Here is a 13,647-nt window from a genome sequence, read left to right as displayed (position 1 = left end):
GTGTGTAATACATGTGTGTGTGTGTGTGTGTGTGTGTGTGTGTGTGTGGTTTTTTTTTTTTGAAAGTACACTGAGGGTCGTGACTTACCCGTGGGCTGCTGAGGGGGCTGGTGGAGAGACCGGAGGAGGCTCCACTAATAGACCGCGACCTGTGGCACAAACACGCAAGAACACAAACAGGGGCAGAGGTAATTTGTGGGATCAACGTGTGTACCTAAACACAGGTGGAGGTGAGTGAGTGCTTGTGAGGTTACATGCTGAACATGGTTAGAAAGCACTAAAGCATATGGCACCATCATACTAAGCACACAGGTTACTACCAAGCCCTCTGCGCCCACAACACCTTTTCACACAAAGAGGGCGAGAGCACTACAACACAGTAAAAAAAAAAAAAAAAAAAGCACATTACTAGCGTTTCCTCCCAGCAATTAGCCTGAAACCAATTAAGCGCAAACTTCGGTTTCAAATATGTTGATTTAAGAGCAGCGAATCTATACGCTATTTCCCACTTTCCACAGATTGGAATTCAAATTAGCTTTCCCGCCTTGTCTGTAGTTTGCTAATCAACAAGACATGTTGACTTTTCAGGCCTTTGCACCGGCTCGCTGGAACATTTCTGCTGGTGGGGGAAATGAAGTGGGACATTTTGGTTGAGTGCCATTTGTCATGTTTTTTGTTTCCCCCGCAGATGCCGTCAATAACCCCTATGAGCCGAGCCCTGCTCAGAAAAGAACAATCACAGGACAATCTGTCTCCATCAAGAGCGCACACACACACACACACACACACTCTTGTACACACACAAAACCACAAAAACAGCGCCTGTCAACACTCGGAAACACCAGCTGCTCACTGTCACAACACTGTTTCTTTTTGTCATTCAATCTAATAATAACCCCCTCCTTCTCTCCCTTTCCTCCTCTCTGCATCTCAGCATTGATACATTTGTGAACATTTGTCCAGGCTACAGATGTGTTGTCTCTCACTGAAAAGATGAAGAGATAAAAACTGTGACTTTTTTTGTCCCCCCCCCCCAATGTGTTTAGTTGAAGAGGAAGCCCTGACGGACAAAAGTAAGGAGAAAATGAGGCAGTCTAGAGTGATGGAGGAGTGGAGGATGGGAGAAGCTATGGATGGATGGAGTAATGAAGACTGATGCTCATTTATAATGCTGGACCACAGAGATATCCATACATGGACACACACACAAAAAAGTGTGTATGTGGTTACAGTGAGTAACCCAAAAACAAAAAAAGACACTGCTGCTGTGTCTAAAGAAAGAACGGATACTAGAACAGCAATCTTTCTCCTGAGAGGCACAGACACAAATGGAACAGAAGACAAGCAACACTAACAGCAACCACAAGAGAGAGAGATGAGAGGAGAAAATATAGAAACACCCACTCTCTGGCTATTTTTGTAAGTCTCCCACTGCCCCTTCTGTGAGTGTATTTATTGCACACACTCATATCGCACACATGAGTAGGCGATGCTGAGACCACGTTGGCCAGGATTTCTTGTTTCATATTCACAGCTGACCAGACAGTTGCTATCATTTACATTTAATTCCTTTGGTCCGCTGAGACATGCCCACAGTTGCTCACAACAGCGCTTGTCCGCACATAGACGACTGCACTTCATCCAAAACACAGCATCCTCGGGCCATTGTGAGCATATTGTTGGAGGCACACTGCATCTGTTAGTGTTGGACCAGCAGGTCTATAAAGCTAATGTTTCAGATGGTTATGCTGTAGCCTACAGTAATGGGCTGTCAGAGGCTCAACCTTGAGTCGGAGAGACGATGAGTTATTGTTGACGAGTGTTTTATTTATGGTGAACAGCGTACACAACTAAGATATCATTTATCATGTTTCATATAGAAACAAAGACAACGCGTGATTAAATCAGTCGGAGAGGAGATGAAGATGTCGGGTAAGCTGTCTGGTTTGTTTGTGTGTATGTGTGTGAGCTTGCTTGTTCTCAAGGGTTAATTGACCTAATTATAAAATAACATGTTTTCTTATATTATCTTGCCATTTAGAAAGTTTTTGATCTTTTTTTTTGTTATTAAACTCCATAAAGCCTAAACTCTGCCTTTGAGGGCGTCATATTATACTTCTTGTTATCATATTGTATATGCATATAATATTGTTTTCAAATTATATATAGTTTTTGCTCCACTGCATTTATCTGCTATAAAATATCTGCATAATTTATAAGTATATCATGCAACAGTCTAAAGCACTTAGAACTAACTCCACTAGCTACAACATTAGAATCACTGACTGATGCATATTCAGTAACTAAGCTTCATTTGTGACTTCACTTCACTTGGAACAGAGTGTTTTTGTATTGTGATATTGCAGCTTTTATGAATATAATGGCTCCAAACACTTCTCGGCTTTGACAAAAACATTTCCATTAGCTCGACTCATGAAGGATGATCTCAAAACGTGGACAAATAAAAACAAAACTACCGGCACAGCTGGACACCATACAAGGTTCATGTGTGTGGCCTCTATTCTAGCCTTTCCATTATCCATTAGTCCTGCACAGTAACATTTCCCATGAGCCTTTTTTGGAATGGGCCCATTGTCCTCCGTTTGTGACCACCGGCTGTGTCAGAGACCCATCCAAAGCACCCGTGGGGGTCTAATGTTGGACTGTGGGGAGTGGAACAAGTACAAGAGGTTCTGGGATGAGGGCATGGACTGAAATAAAACGAAAAAGAAGCAAAGCAAAAAAAAAAAGGATGATGCCAGGAGTCAAACGGCAAATGAATAACCCTGCTGAAGCCAAAAACACAATACAAATGCTCTGGTAGCAGCATCTAAGGCAGGTGGACAAAGTTATATTCCTCTCTTTCTTCTTCCTCATCTATACTGACTTTATCTGCCGGTGACGTTTGTCTACGTGGAGTGAGGTAGACGTTCAAATAAATCAACACGCTGTTTAAATTCATTTCCTTTTCCTGAGCCCTGACAACTCCCCGAGGACTCGGCACATTAATATTCACAGCCCAGCTCCTCAAATTTCTAAATGTAGTGAGACCCCTGCAGATTCTGCTGTAGAGATCAGTGTTAAAGGTGCTTTATTTGTGCTCATTTGAGCCTCTTAAATAAATTAGAGTCAATAATTAGCATGAGAGCCTGACTTATTAAGACTGCTCCGACTAACCCGACACATTCAAACTGCATGAAGCAACAAGAGCGGAGCTGTAAAGAGAGAGAGGAGAAGAAAAAAAATCAATTGATATTCTCTTCTTCACACTGCAGCACTTTTCCATATTTCATTTACATATCATTAACCTCCCTTCATTTCTTCTGGCATGTTGTTAAGATTTAAAATTAAATCAGTGGGATTCCTTGTGCTTTGAGTTTAGCTTTAAATGTCTTTTTAAGATACTTTTGGGTATATAAAGAATGAAATGGGCATTCTTGTGAGAATGTCCTCATGTGTCTTTCAGTGAAACACGGCTACTAAAGGATTTATCCCAAATCTATTCAATTATACTTCACAGGAGCAGTCGAATCACCACTCACATGTATGAAAATGTAGCCTGGGTAGTTGCGCGGATTGTAACTGCCCGTACGAGATACGCGAGGCAAAACGGTGGATAAGGATCGAGGTTCGGGCATTTTCGTTGTGTAATTTTTGATAAAAACCCGTTTCCCCCCTCTCTCTATCTTCCACCATTTACGCTGGTGGAAATGTATCCTGTCAAAACACATGTTTCAAAGTCAGGTCTCTCTCTGACACCCTCTGATCTGAAGTTCCGTGAATCTTCTGTGCTGTCGACAAAAGTTTGCTGTCGGGGAAAGATAAGGTTAGGTTCAGAGAAAAAGTCAGTCAAATCTTTGGACGGTATTCTGCTACGTATGTGTCTCCCCAACACTATCGTCTATATACACACACACACACACGCCCACGTCCACAAGCAGGCACATGATCAAACAAAGTGCACACAAGGACATGATAGGCAGAAAAGTTCAAAAACACAACGAAAATCCAGTTTCACACGGACTTTGTTACCAAGACACCCCCACCCACCCCCCCACTGATCAGCTGGAGAGCTATGAATTGCAGTGGGGGGAAAAGAAGACATATAGCAAGAGAGATTTGATTTGATTTGGAGGCGGAGGGTATGGCCGGCTCCCCCCGCCTCCAACCCACCACAGCTGATAGGAAGCCAGACAGAGAAAAACTAGCAGCGTTTCCACATTAGCATAGCAATTCCATACTAACAGAGGGGGGTGTTTGGAACTGAAGGTCAGCTGCACACAAGGGACCACGAAAGAGAGAGAGCGAGAGAGAGCAGATATGAAAGGGTAAGGAGGAGCCCCTGAGAGAGATTTGGGTGGAGGAATATGAAAAATACACACTGATTTAAAGTAGCATGGAGGAAAGATGCAGGGGAGCTTTTTTTTATGACTGTGGTGGCCGATGTACGTACGACTCGCACACAAACCTATTTCATAAGCTGCTTGCTAGAACTTAGCAAGATTTATCTGTAAACTTACTTTAGATAAAGGCTCACACCACTCATTTCAGTGCCCTTTATAGCTCACTCCATTCAATTATCTGTGATGCATGAACCTGTGTTCAAGGAAGTTATTACAAACGCTCCACAAAGTCATTGTAAACCAGCCCGGTTTTGAAATTCTGGACTTGACTGAAACAGACGAGTCTCGGCGAAGGGCAGAAGAAGGCAGCTCCTACTCTAACGCAACCTTTAAATAAAGAAGAGATAAGACTTGGATCGCCTGAAGGGACGAAAGAGTCGAGAGGAGTGGAGGCGATGAAACACAAGAAGATGAATCTTAAACTGAAATTCAGAGGCACCAGAGGACAGAAAGAATTAAGCAGAAGTGTTTAGAGGTGGGAGCTCTTGAAATGGATTTAAAACTTCTGAAGTGACTTCTCCGAGTGGGATGAAGTGGAAATATATTCTTGATATTTTGTTATAGCGAAAATGTTAGGTGAGGAGTTGCTCATGTATCTAGCTTTCAGATGAATTTTCAATATTATGACTATATATATATAATTTTTTTTTATCTATATAGTCCATGCACTCGCTGCCTCTGCATTTTACATCCTCCACCTCTGAAAGCTTTTCCCAGCACTCTGCCAATCTGCCTATCATTAGGCAGATCAGGTTATCACCCCCTCAGATTCAATCTCCCCCGCTGTCACAAATGTCACTGCCTCTGAGCAGAGATGTGTGATGTGTGTGATGATATATTGCTTGTTGAAATAAGATGAGGAAATAGATTTTTAAAATCAGCCCACTGCGCCTTGTCGCGATGTAGCTCTGCTTGACTTGAACATTTCTCAAACGGAGAAATGGAGAATTGTTCTGCATCTGGAGAAAGTGGGGCACAGTATGGGAGAAAGTGATTATCAATGCATTCAGATTATGTAAAAAAAAAAATTAAAAAAAGAGAGATAATTGAGCTAACACCGGAAAATGGGGGGGCTGTAGATATTAAGGCTCTGAATTGCAAATGTGTCATCTTCTTCAGTTTGAGAATTAAGTTAATTAAGAAGAGTTAAGTCTAATTTTAGAAGTGGACATCCTAGAGTTGTTGACTCTGTAGGACACAGCAGATCTTTTATTTTTCAGACGAGTTACGACATATTAAAACAGACCTGCGAGGCTGCCGCATGCTGCACATGTCATCGCAATGTAAAAACAAAGCAACAGAAAAGCTCCGCTGCATCTTAACATCCTGCCACGGACGTCTCCTCACATGAGGGTGAAGGCACAGAGCAGAGAGGAGGTGAAAGCACAGGGAGTGAGTGACAAGTGAATACCTTTCTTCTTTGCTGCATTTTGTACTGGCGTCAGGAATATCCAAGCTTTTACTGTACACTGATTTACTACAGTGAGACAGGAGACAAAGCGAGCAGAGAGTCAGTCTCTGTTTATTTTTTTATTTTTTATTTTTTTTCCACAATGTATCCTGCTGACATCAGAGACAGACTCGCTGTCAGACCATCTGAAACCACTGGGCTGCGAGATCCTCCACACACACACACACACACATGCACACACATGCACACACACACTCTCTTCTCTCCTTTCATGGATATTTCTTTTTACTTTTTTGCTTTTGGCCTGCACACGTACCTTTGTCCATGCTGCGTCATGTCAATAGCCCTCCTAGCCGGCACGGGAGAGCCTCCATCTGTGACGCTGAGCACCTCCATGGACTTCCTCTCTGGTCTCCTCTTGCCGTGTCGGTTCAACATGGGGGAGTCCACCCGCTTCCTTGGAGGATCTGAAGGAAACAGAGAAACAGAAACAGGCCGATTCAGAGTCACCACAATGCAACCTGATGTCCCCTCTGTGTGTATTCTCTGTGTGTGTGTGCATGTGTGTATATGCGTGAGTGTTTGAGTGATTTTTAGTGCTGATCACATTGACATTTTAACTAATAGTGAATAAGTAATGGTTACCTCCCAGACCTTGAACTAATGGCCACTGTATTGACTGTATCACATTCACTGAAGAGGGAGTCTATTCATCAAAATGTCGGTATCTCACAGCACAGACACACGCGCACACACACACATTTGCACATAATACTCCTCCTCTTGCAGTGCTCTTGTCAGAAAATAAACCTGGCGGATGTCTAAGTAGAGCATCTCTGTCTCTGCACAGATTTCTGTGGGTGGAAATCTGTGCTGGGTTGTGGTGTGCGAAAGGGAGAATCTTTTTTTTATTTTTTATCCAATGAGTTAATATCTGAACTGAAGCAGTCAGCAGACAGTGGGAAAAATAAATAAATAAATGAAATATATGGCCTATCGACACCTTCTATTTCTGCCGCTATATTTCATTGAGAAGCTTGTCTATTTTCAATAAACAGAAAGCTTTATCCTACTGGAGAGTCAATCCACCGCCACTGGAGCTCATCCAATTCCTTCAGAGGGAGGAAAACACTTCGGCGTGCCTCAGACAGTGGGAACACTCATGTGTTAACTTCTTGCAGGACTTATTCTTGTCTATATACCCACTTTTTTTTTGCCTGTGTAAAAGCCATTTAAGGTAAAGATTCCAGTCACATAGCAGTATTTTTCAGACATACTGATTTTCTTTCCCCCTGCTATGCTCTTTTCTTCAGTTATTATTCTGTGATCATCACATTCTTTATCTACACTTATATTTTCTTTTCAAGCCTCACCAATCTCATTGCGAGGGGGGAGATTCTGGTCTTCCTGACTTGGGTATCTCTCCTTACGGTCCAGCAACAGGAAGTAGATCATCTTTTCTTGGTTGTCTCTGCAAAAGAGAGGGCAATTAGAAAATAAAAATATTGAAAATATGCCCATAAATAATACAGTCATTTATGCCGTTAGATTATGTACCAATGTTCATTTTCACTGTGACCCCATGTTACCCCAGCAAGGTCTGCAAGTGCTTAAAGACCAAGACATTAAACTGCAGAAACCTTCACTATGATTTATGTTCTTTAATCGTTTTGGGTTCATTGTGAAGAAGCTACTAAATAGATTTCATCATTAAAACAAAACTTTAGTTTCACAGATCATTAAGCAATCATATAATATTCTGCATGTATTTTTTAGGGATATGCCCTATTTCCATGTGCAGCGTCTGCTAGTAAGTTTATGGAAGTATCAAAACGTATGAGTTCATCCTTTTCTTTCCCAGTAAATCAGTCAGCCTAATATCTTTAGCCTCTAGGCCAATACTCTCTATGCAAAAGGCAAAGGCATTGGCCCTCCATAATAAAGACAGATTGGAAAGCAGTAGGAGGCAAAGAGACAAGGACCTGCAACTTCAGCTTAAATGAACCGGGGGGGTGGAGATGGAGACCGCAGATTTTGCTCCAGTCCAGCATTATTACAGAATACTCCAAGGAGAAAGGAGGCCGACGGAATAGATGGGCAGAGGGGAAAGTTATGTAGTGATGTTCGTTTAGGATTAAAAGGAAGACACCGGGCAAATGTAAAATGGAGGCAAAGGAGACTGAAAAGAAAAGCGATGCTTATATTAATAAAAACAAGTGTTTGAGAAACTGCAGGGAAAGTAGCCTATACTCAGCACAAATGTAAATTCACAGGAGCACCAAAACTCAAACATGTGTGGCTGAGACACAAACATGCGCAGCACAGCATTAACAATGTGACCCAGGAGCATGTTTTGCAGTATGAAATCAGTTCAGAACAGTTTGGGGGGATTGTATCCACATCCAGTAGCAAGTGGTGTAAGCGCAGTGTGATAACCGTTAAGTGATCTATGGCTTCTGACATCTGAAGTGACAGCCTCACAGGATTTCATAAGAGCCGGGGAAAAACCAAGGCCAACTGCACCACACACCTACGCCACAATTTTTTTTTCTATTTCAACACACACTACTTCTCTTCTTCTTTTGCTTAGTCTTCTATATCAAATCTCATCCTTGTCCCCCGTCCCCATGTTTTGCCTCTCCGTTCACTCACTCATCTGAGAGTAGGTCTTTCAGTAGTTTGTTTTTGTCTCTGAAGCAGCCCAGGGAGTGCATGCTGTCCAGTACGTCTGGGTCGATATCGTCTGCAGAGGGCAGGCTGCGGATGGTCACCTTCCTGGGCACAGGCTGCTCTGGCTCTGGTTCGTTCTTCCCCCCTCTGAGAATACAAAAAAAAAACAACAACACACAAATAAGGACACTGTCAGCCATTTCTTATTCTTTTTCCCACAATATCTTTATTTGAATTTTAAGCAGCATAGCAAAAAGAAATACAGTCTTTGACATTCCTGCAACATGATATGTTAGCTGCCTTATTATGTTCAAAACACAACATAAAACAAAAAATCACATCAAACAACATGCTTCTCATGTTATTTAAGCAGATGATTTACACCACTTAGTGGAGTCCTATCAAATGATACAATGAAAAACTACGGGTATCTGAAAGACCATTTCGTATTCTTATTGCTCTGCTATTGACATCATTAAATTTGAACAGGCCGATGTGAATGTTTTCATATACTTTCTAAGACTTAAAGAGGCATAATGGAACGCAGATTTACCGATTTAATGAGCATGTAGTGTAAACTGAAATCACAGTGTGTGAAGTATGTCAGTGTTTGTTTGCCTGCTGGTCATCTGGGGTAACATGTTTACCTCATTATGACCCTGGCTCGTATTATGAGACTTTCATAGTCACGTATTTCTGCCAGGTTTAGTCATTTCGCTAGTAAGCTTCAGAGGGTGAACTCAGGTCATCGCGCTCACGGAGATGGAGACAGATGACTGAGTCATACTGTTAAGTTTTGCAATCTCCCCCTCTCCAGTTGGCTTTCCAAACTTAGTTTTTTTTCATTATTACCTCCGTTTTTTCCAGACCTTCTCCTAGTTATGTCATTTTTTCTCTGCCTCTGTGTGTCTTGGGGAGTACACAGACAGGCCTTTATCTTCTTTGGGATTTAAAATGAAAGCCTGAACTAGCACAGACACCAATGTCTACAAGATATCTGGTAGATTCTTGAAGTCTTTTTCAAAGACCACAACCATCTGCCTTTTCTACAAATGTGGCAAATTTATACACAGGTTTGTGTCAATATGCAACCCTTCTACTTCTTTCCCTTCATCTATTTTTCTTTCCCTCCGGTGAGCCCAGTAAAGCGTAAACCCCATAGGCAGCTATTAAAATCATACAAACAACCACCTTTCCATCACCTCACACAACCTCCAACCCCCCGTTTCACTATGTGCATATAAAACTGAAAATAAAAACAGACCCCTCTGTTTCTCCTGACATGTGTGTACTGAAAAGTACATTTAGATTCCAGAGTGTTATATCCACTGATGGATAGACTAAATAAATCCTGCTTTAATGAAGGTTAGAGGGTGGATTTTTGTTAAAGAAATCATGGATCTCTATATTTCAATGGAATCCAATACAATTATTTGAAAATATGACTGTAAATGTGTAAATTCTATGTGGTTGCTTCTAACATGAATAACCACAGGCAAGCTGACAGATAGAAATACCTCTCTCATTTGTTCATTCATTCATGAGTTCATCCATTCACTTGGCAAGCCAAGAAGACAGGCATCTTCCTCACTTACACTACATTATCTTCCTCCCCACACTCTTCTCCTCTTGTCTGTTCTTGTTTCTTTTATCAGCCTGGCTGTCTGTTTTCATGATCTTTCAGCACACGACAGACACCATAACTCACGCTCCTTCCAGGACTCACAACTTCCACCCATGATTCATCTTTGCTCTTGGAGCCGAAGAACCTTAAAAATCCTTAAATTACTTTTACAGTGGGTCCGCTACTACTTCTTACAATCTGATTATTAGAGGTAGGGTATTAAAAAAAGAACTCATAAATGAACTCGTGACATAAAATGACCCGCAGCACACATTTTCTCAAAAGATTTATGCTGGGCTTTCGAGGGTGGGTACACTCGGTTATGAGAGTTAAATGGTGGGAACACTGAGGTCAGGGTAGGTTCACCCTGCACCGCATCCATGCTCGTTCCCTTGTCCTCTGCTCCCTGTTCAGATGACCATATGCGGCACATCCTCTTTTCATGCACTGCCAATTTACCCTCACATCCCCCAAAGTGGAGTCACGCCCTGCTCAAAGGTACTCTCGCGTACACGGCTGAAACTCACAGTCATTTATCATGTGGTAGCTCCCCCCAGGCCTACAAGCCCTGTAGAATAGGGTGAAGGTGGAGGAGGAGGAGTAGTGAGGGGTGTAGAGAGGAAGGTAAGAGACTACTTACATGTACCATGTGTGCTTCTGGATCTGTTCTAACTGTAAAAGAGAAGAGAAAATAAACATTCAGTACACACACAACACATTTGATTTGAATCATTTCATCATATTTTTGGTACTAAGGAATGAATGGAAGGCAACAGAATCATCAGTCAGTGCTTGTGTATAGAAATGTCTGGTGCAGTATGGCTTCACAGTAAGCCTTGAGCTTACTGGCTTAATGGAAACGCCGCAGACAATACGGCCAGATTGAACGGTGGAAGTAAATAATGAGGCCTTCAAATATTAATAACGCCAATGGGAGAAAAAAAAACTTATTGGGGGGAAAAAAGAGTAAGATGGAGAGAGAGAGAGAGAGAGAGAGAGAGAGAGAGAGAGAGAGAGAGACAGAGAGAGAGAGAAGAGAGAGGTGATACCACTGAGCTATATAAACAGAGAATATTATCTCCCTCACACACACTGCTGACCCTGCCAAGCCCTCTGGTCTAAAGGGAATCTCCTGTTCTCATTCCCTTCCCATCTCTCTTATTCTCACAAACACACACACTCTCTTGATGCTACCCTTGTCATCACACTCTAAATGTAGCCATTTTGCGACAAACGTTATCAGCACGGTGTTTTTTTGCAGCAAAAGGGAATGCGGAGAGAGACAGGAGCAGCGAGCAAAAGGGCAACAGAGGAAGATGTCTGTTCGAGGGACTTCACCGTGTTTTAACTGCCCACAGAGGAAAACAGGATCAATGTCGCTGCTGGGACTTTTTAATTTGCTCCTGCTGTTGTTGTGGAACCACAGGAGGGAAACACATAGCAGCTCTAATTATTGTCACTTATTTAGAAGCGTAGTTCTTGGGTATGTGTCTCCATCAGTGTCTCGATGTGTTTGCCGTCCCAGAGGATCCACCTCTGCGCCTCGGCACACATAAACGCCTTCATGTGGTATCAGCGCAATCGCAGAGGCAGGAAGGCTGCGGTTACGGGACTATAGCTGATTCCTGTCTGCCTCCACAGAGGTCATGGTATTGACAGAGACACCCTGCCCGTCAGATACAGGCCGGTGGGTGACCTACTCTCTCCAACTTTTATTGAAGGCCTGGAGGCAAGAGACCGATATCACACGCAGGCATGAAAGTGATGTGCTTTGAAATGCAGTATCACATCAATCAGCCTCTAAATGTGACAGTACCAATTCCAGCTGCTTTCACTCAGGCAGACAGGAATGCTGCTGTAATACTGACTTGGCTTGGTGTGTTTCTGAGTGTGTACTCAGGTACATCTTTATCTGGATGCAGCATAAATTAATTCTCTTGTAAGCTTTCATTGATACAGAAGTGTATCAAGCCCCAGCGTGTGCATGCATGTGCTGTTGTGTGGCTGTTTATTAGAGCAGATAGAGACATTCGGTGTGTGTGGGGCAATGGTGAAAAAACTGTTTTAATTCTCCAACATATTAGTAATTATGTTTTAAATTACAGTCTATGATTATATTACTATAAATAAGGCAGAAATTAAATCCAATTACAAAAAGGAACACCTGATAAAGTCCTGCTAAGAGCTAAACTAGCTTAGCAGAGCAGCAGAAACTTCAGATTATATATATATATATATATATATATATATATATATATATATATATATATATATATATATATATATATATATATATATATATATATATATATATAAATTTCATTAAACTTGGAATTAATTTAAGTGATCAAAAGGAAAAGACAGTCGAGGGAAGAAAAACAGAAGCGTACGCTTTGTGTGTTTATTTCCCATGCATTTAGATTATCTCAAGAGCCGTAATGTTGAGTGATTTTTTCTTTTTAGGTTTTACATGAGGCAGAAAATTAAGCTTTTTTTTTTTACAACTTGTATCTGTTACTTATATTGGCTGGGAACCTTGAAGCTATAGGCTATGTTTTTTGTTTTTTTTTACAGCTTCACTTTCTGTTGTTACTGCTTTTGCTGAGAGAATGGCGACAGAGGGATCTTTGAAGTCCTCGTATCAGGAAGAAACACAGAGATCCCGAGACACTACACACACAAAGATTTCTTAATGGATGCCTGTAGAGGCTCACACGCACTGTCATAAAGGGAGAAGCTAGTGGTTTCAGCACATCAGTGCAGTGAATGAGGTCAAGTTTTACTCTGACACAAAAAAACACACACACACTTGCTATGTTGTCATTCCGGAACCTCAGTATACTTCATCTGCTACATCCCTGTGAGGGTATTATCCGTCTGTGATGAACTGCTCTTTAATATAATAAGCTAGCCAATCCCTTTCATTAGCCAGGGATCACAAGGTGGAAGATCTTTCCAGGGTGTCTGTGTTCATTTGAATTGTGAAGATGAGATGACTGCGTTGAGGTGGCTGTCCTGGTCGCCTCCAGGGCCCTGGCTAAACAGACAGGAAATGAAGAGAAGGGCTTTTATTGAGCTAAGCCCCTTAAGCCCGGGTACGTGCCCTCCCACTCAGAACTCTGTGGGGGCCTTGGCATTGTGTGTGTACTTGTGTGCATCTACTAGCAAAATCTAATTAACAGAAAGTGACAATAGTCGTTTTGAAACACAGAGAGTAGTTATGGTCTCTAACCCTAACACTTTGATTCAACAAACTAGTGTCAACATCGTCAATGATCCCTATAGCAAAAGAACGTGGCACCATATGATGTCATTTCCACCCTTGAGCTTACCTGTCTTCATCCAGGTCTGTCGCACACTAAACTCCAAGAATTCTCAATCTAACAGGGCTCTTTGACATTCTGTAAGGTTACAACACATCCCCTGAGCTCTGTTTGGAGCCATCATGCACAAGAGGGGGGTGGACAGGTAGCATATTCTCTCCCAGCAGCTCTGTCCGTGTGTAACGCTTTTGTCGAGGACAGCGCTGGAGGCTGCTG

At 42.1% G+C, this 13,647-nt stretch overlaps 1 protein-coding gene across 1 annotated transcript in view; it reads right to left on the bottom strand.

Moving 5' to 3' along the window:
- Positions 1–13,647, bottom strand: part of brsk2a (BR serine/threonine kinase 2a) — a gene marked incomplete at both ends in the record, with an annotated part of 152,645 nt that overhangs the window by 10,019 nt on the left and 128,979 nt on the right. The window contains 6 exons of the mRNA XM_083973198.1: positions 89–149; positions 5,815–5,880; positions 6,131–6,281; positions 7,188–7,285; positions 8,467–8,631; positions 10,749–10,780. Of these exons, the coding sequence (XP_083829324.1) occupies positions 89–149; positions 5,815–5,880; positions 6,131–6,281; positions 7,188–7,285; positions 8,467–8,631; positions 10,749–10,780 (573 nt within the window). The remainder of the gene's footprint in view (positions 1–88; positions 150–5,814; positions 5,881–6,130; positions 6,282–7,187; positions 7,286–8,466; positions 8,632–10,748; positions 10,781–13,647) is intronic.

This window comes from Trachurus trachurus (assembly GCF_905171665.1).
Source record: "Trachurus trachurus genome assembly, chromosome: 6".
Lineage (NCBI taxonomy): Eukaryota > Metazoa > Chordata > Actinopteri > Carangiformes > Carangidae > Trachurus > Trachurus trachurus.
This window is presented reverse-complemented; position numbering and strand designations above follow the sequence as displayed.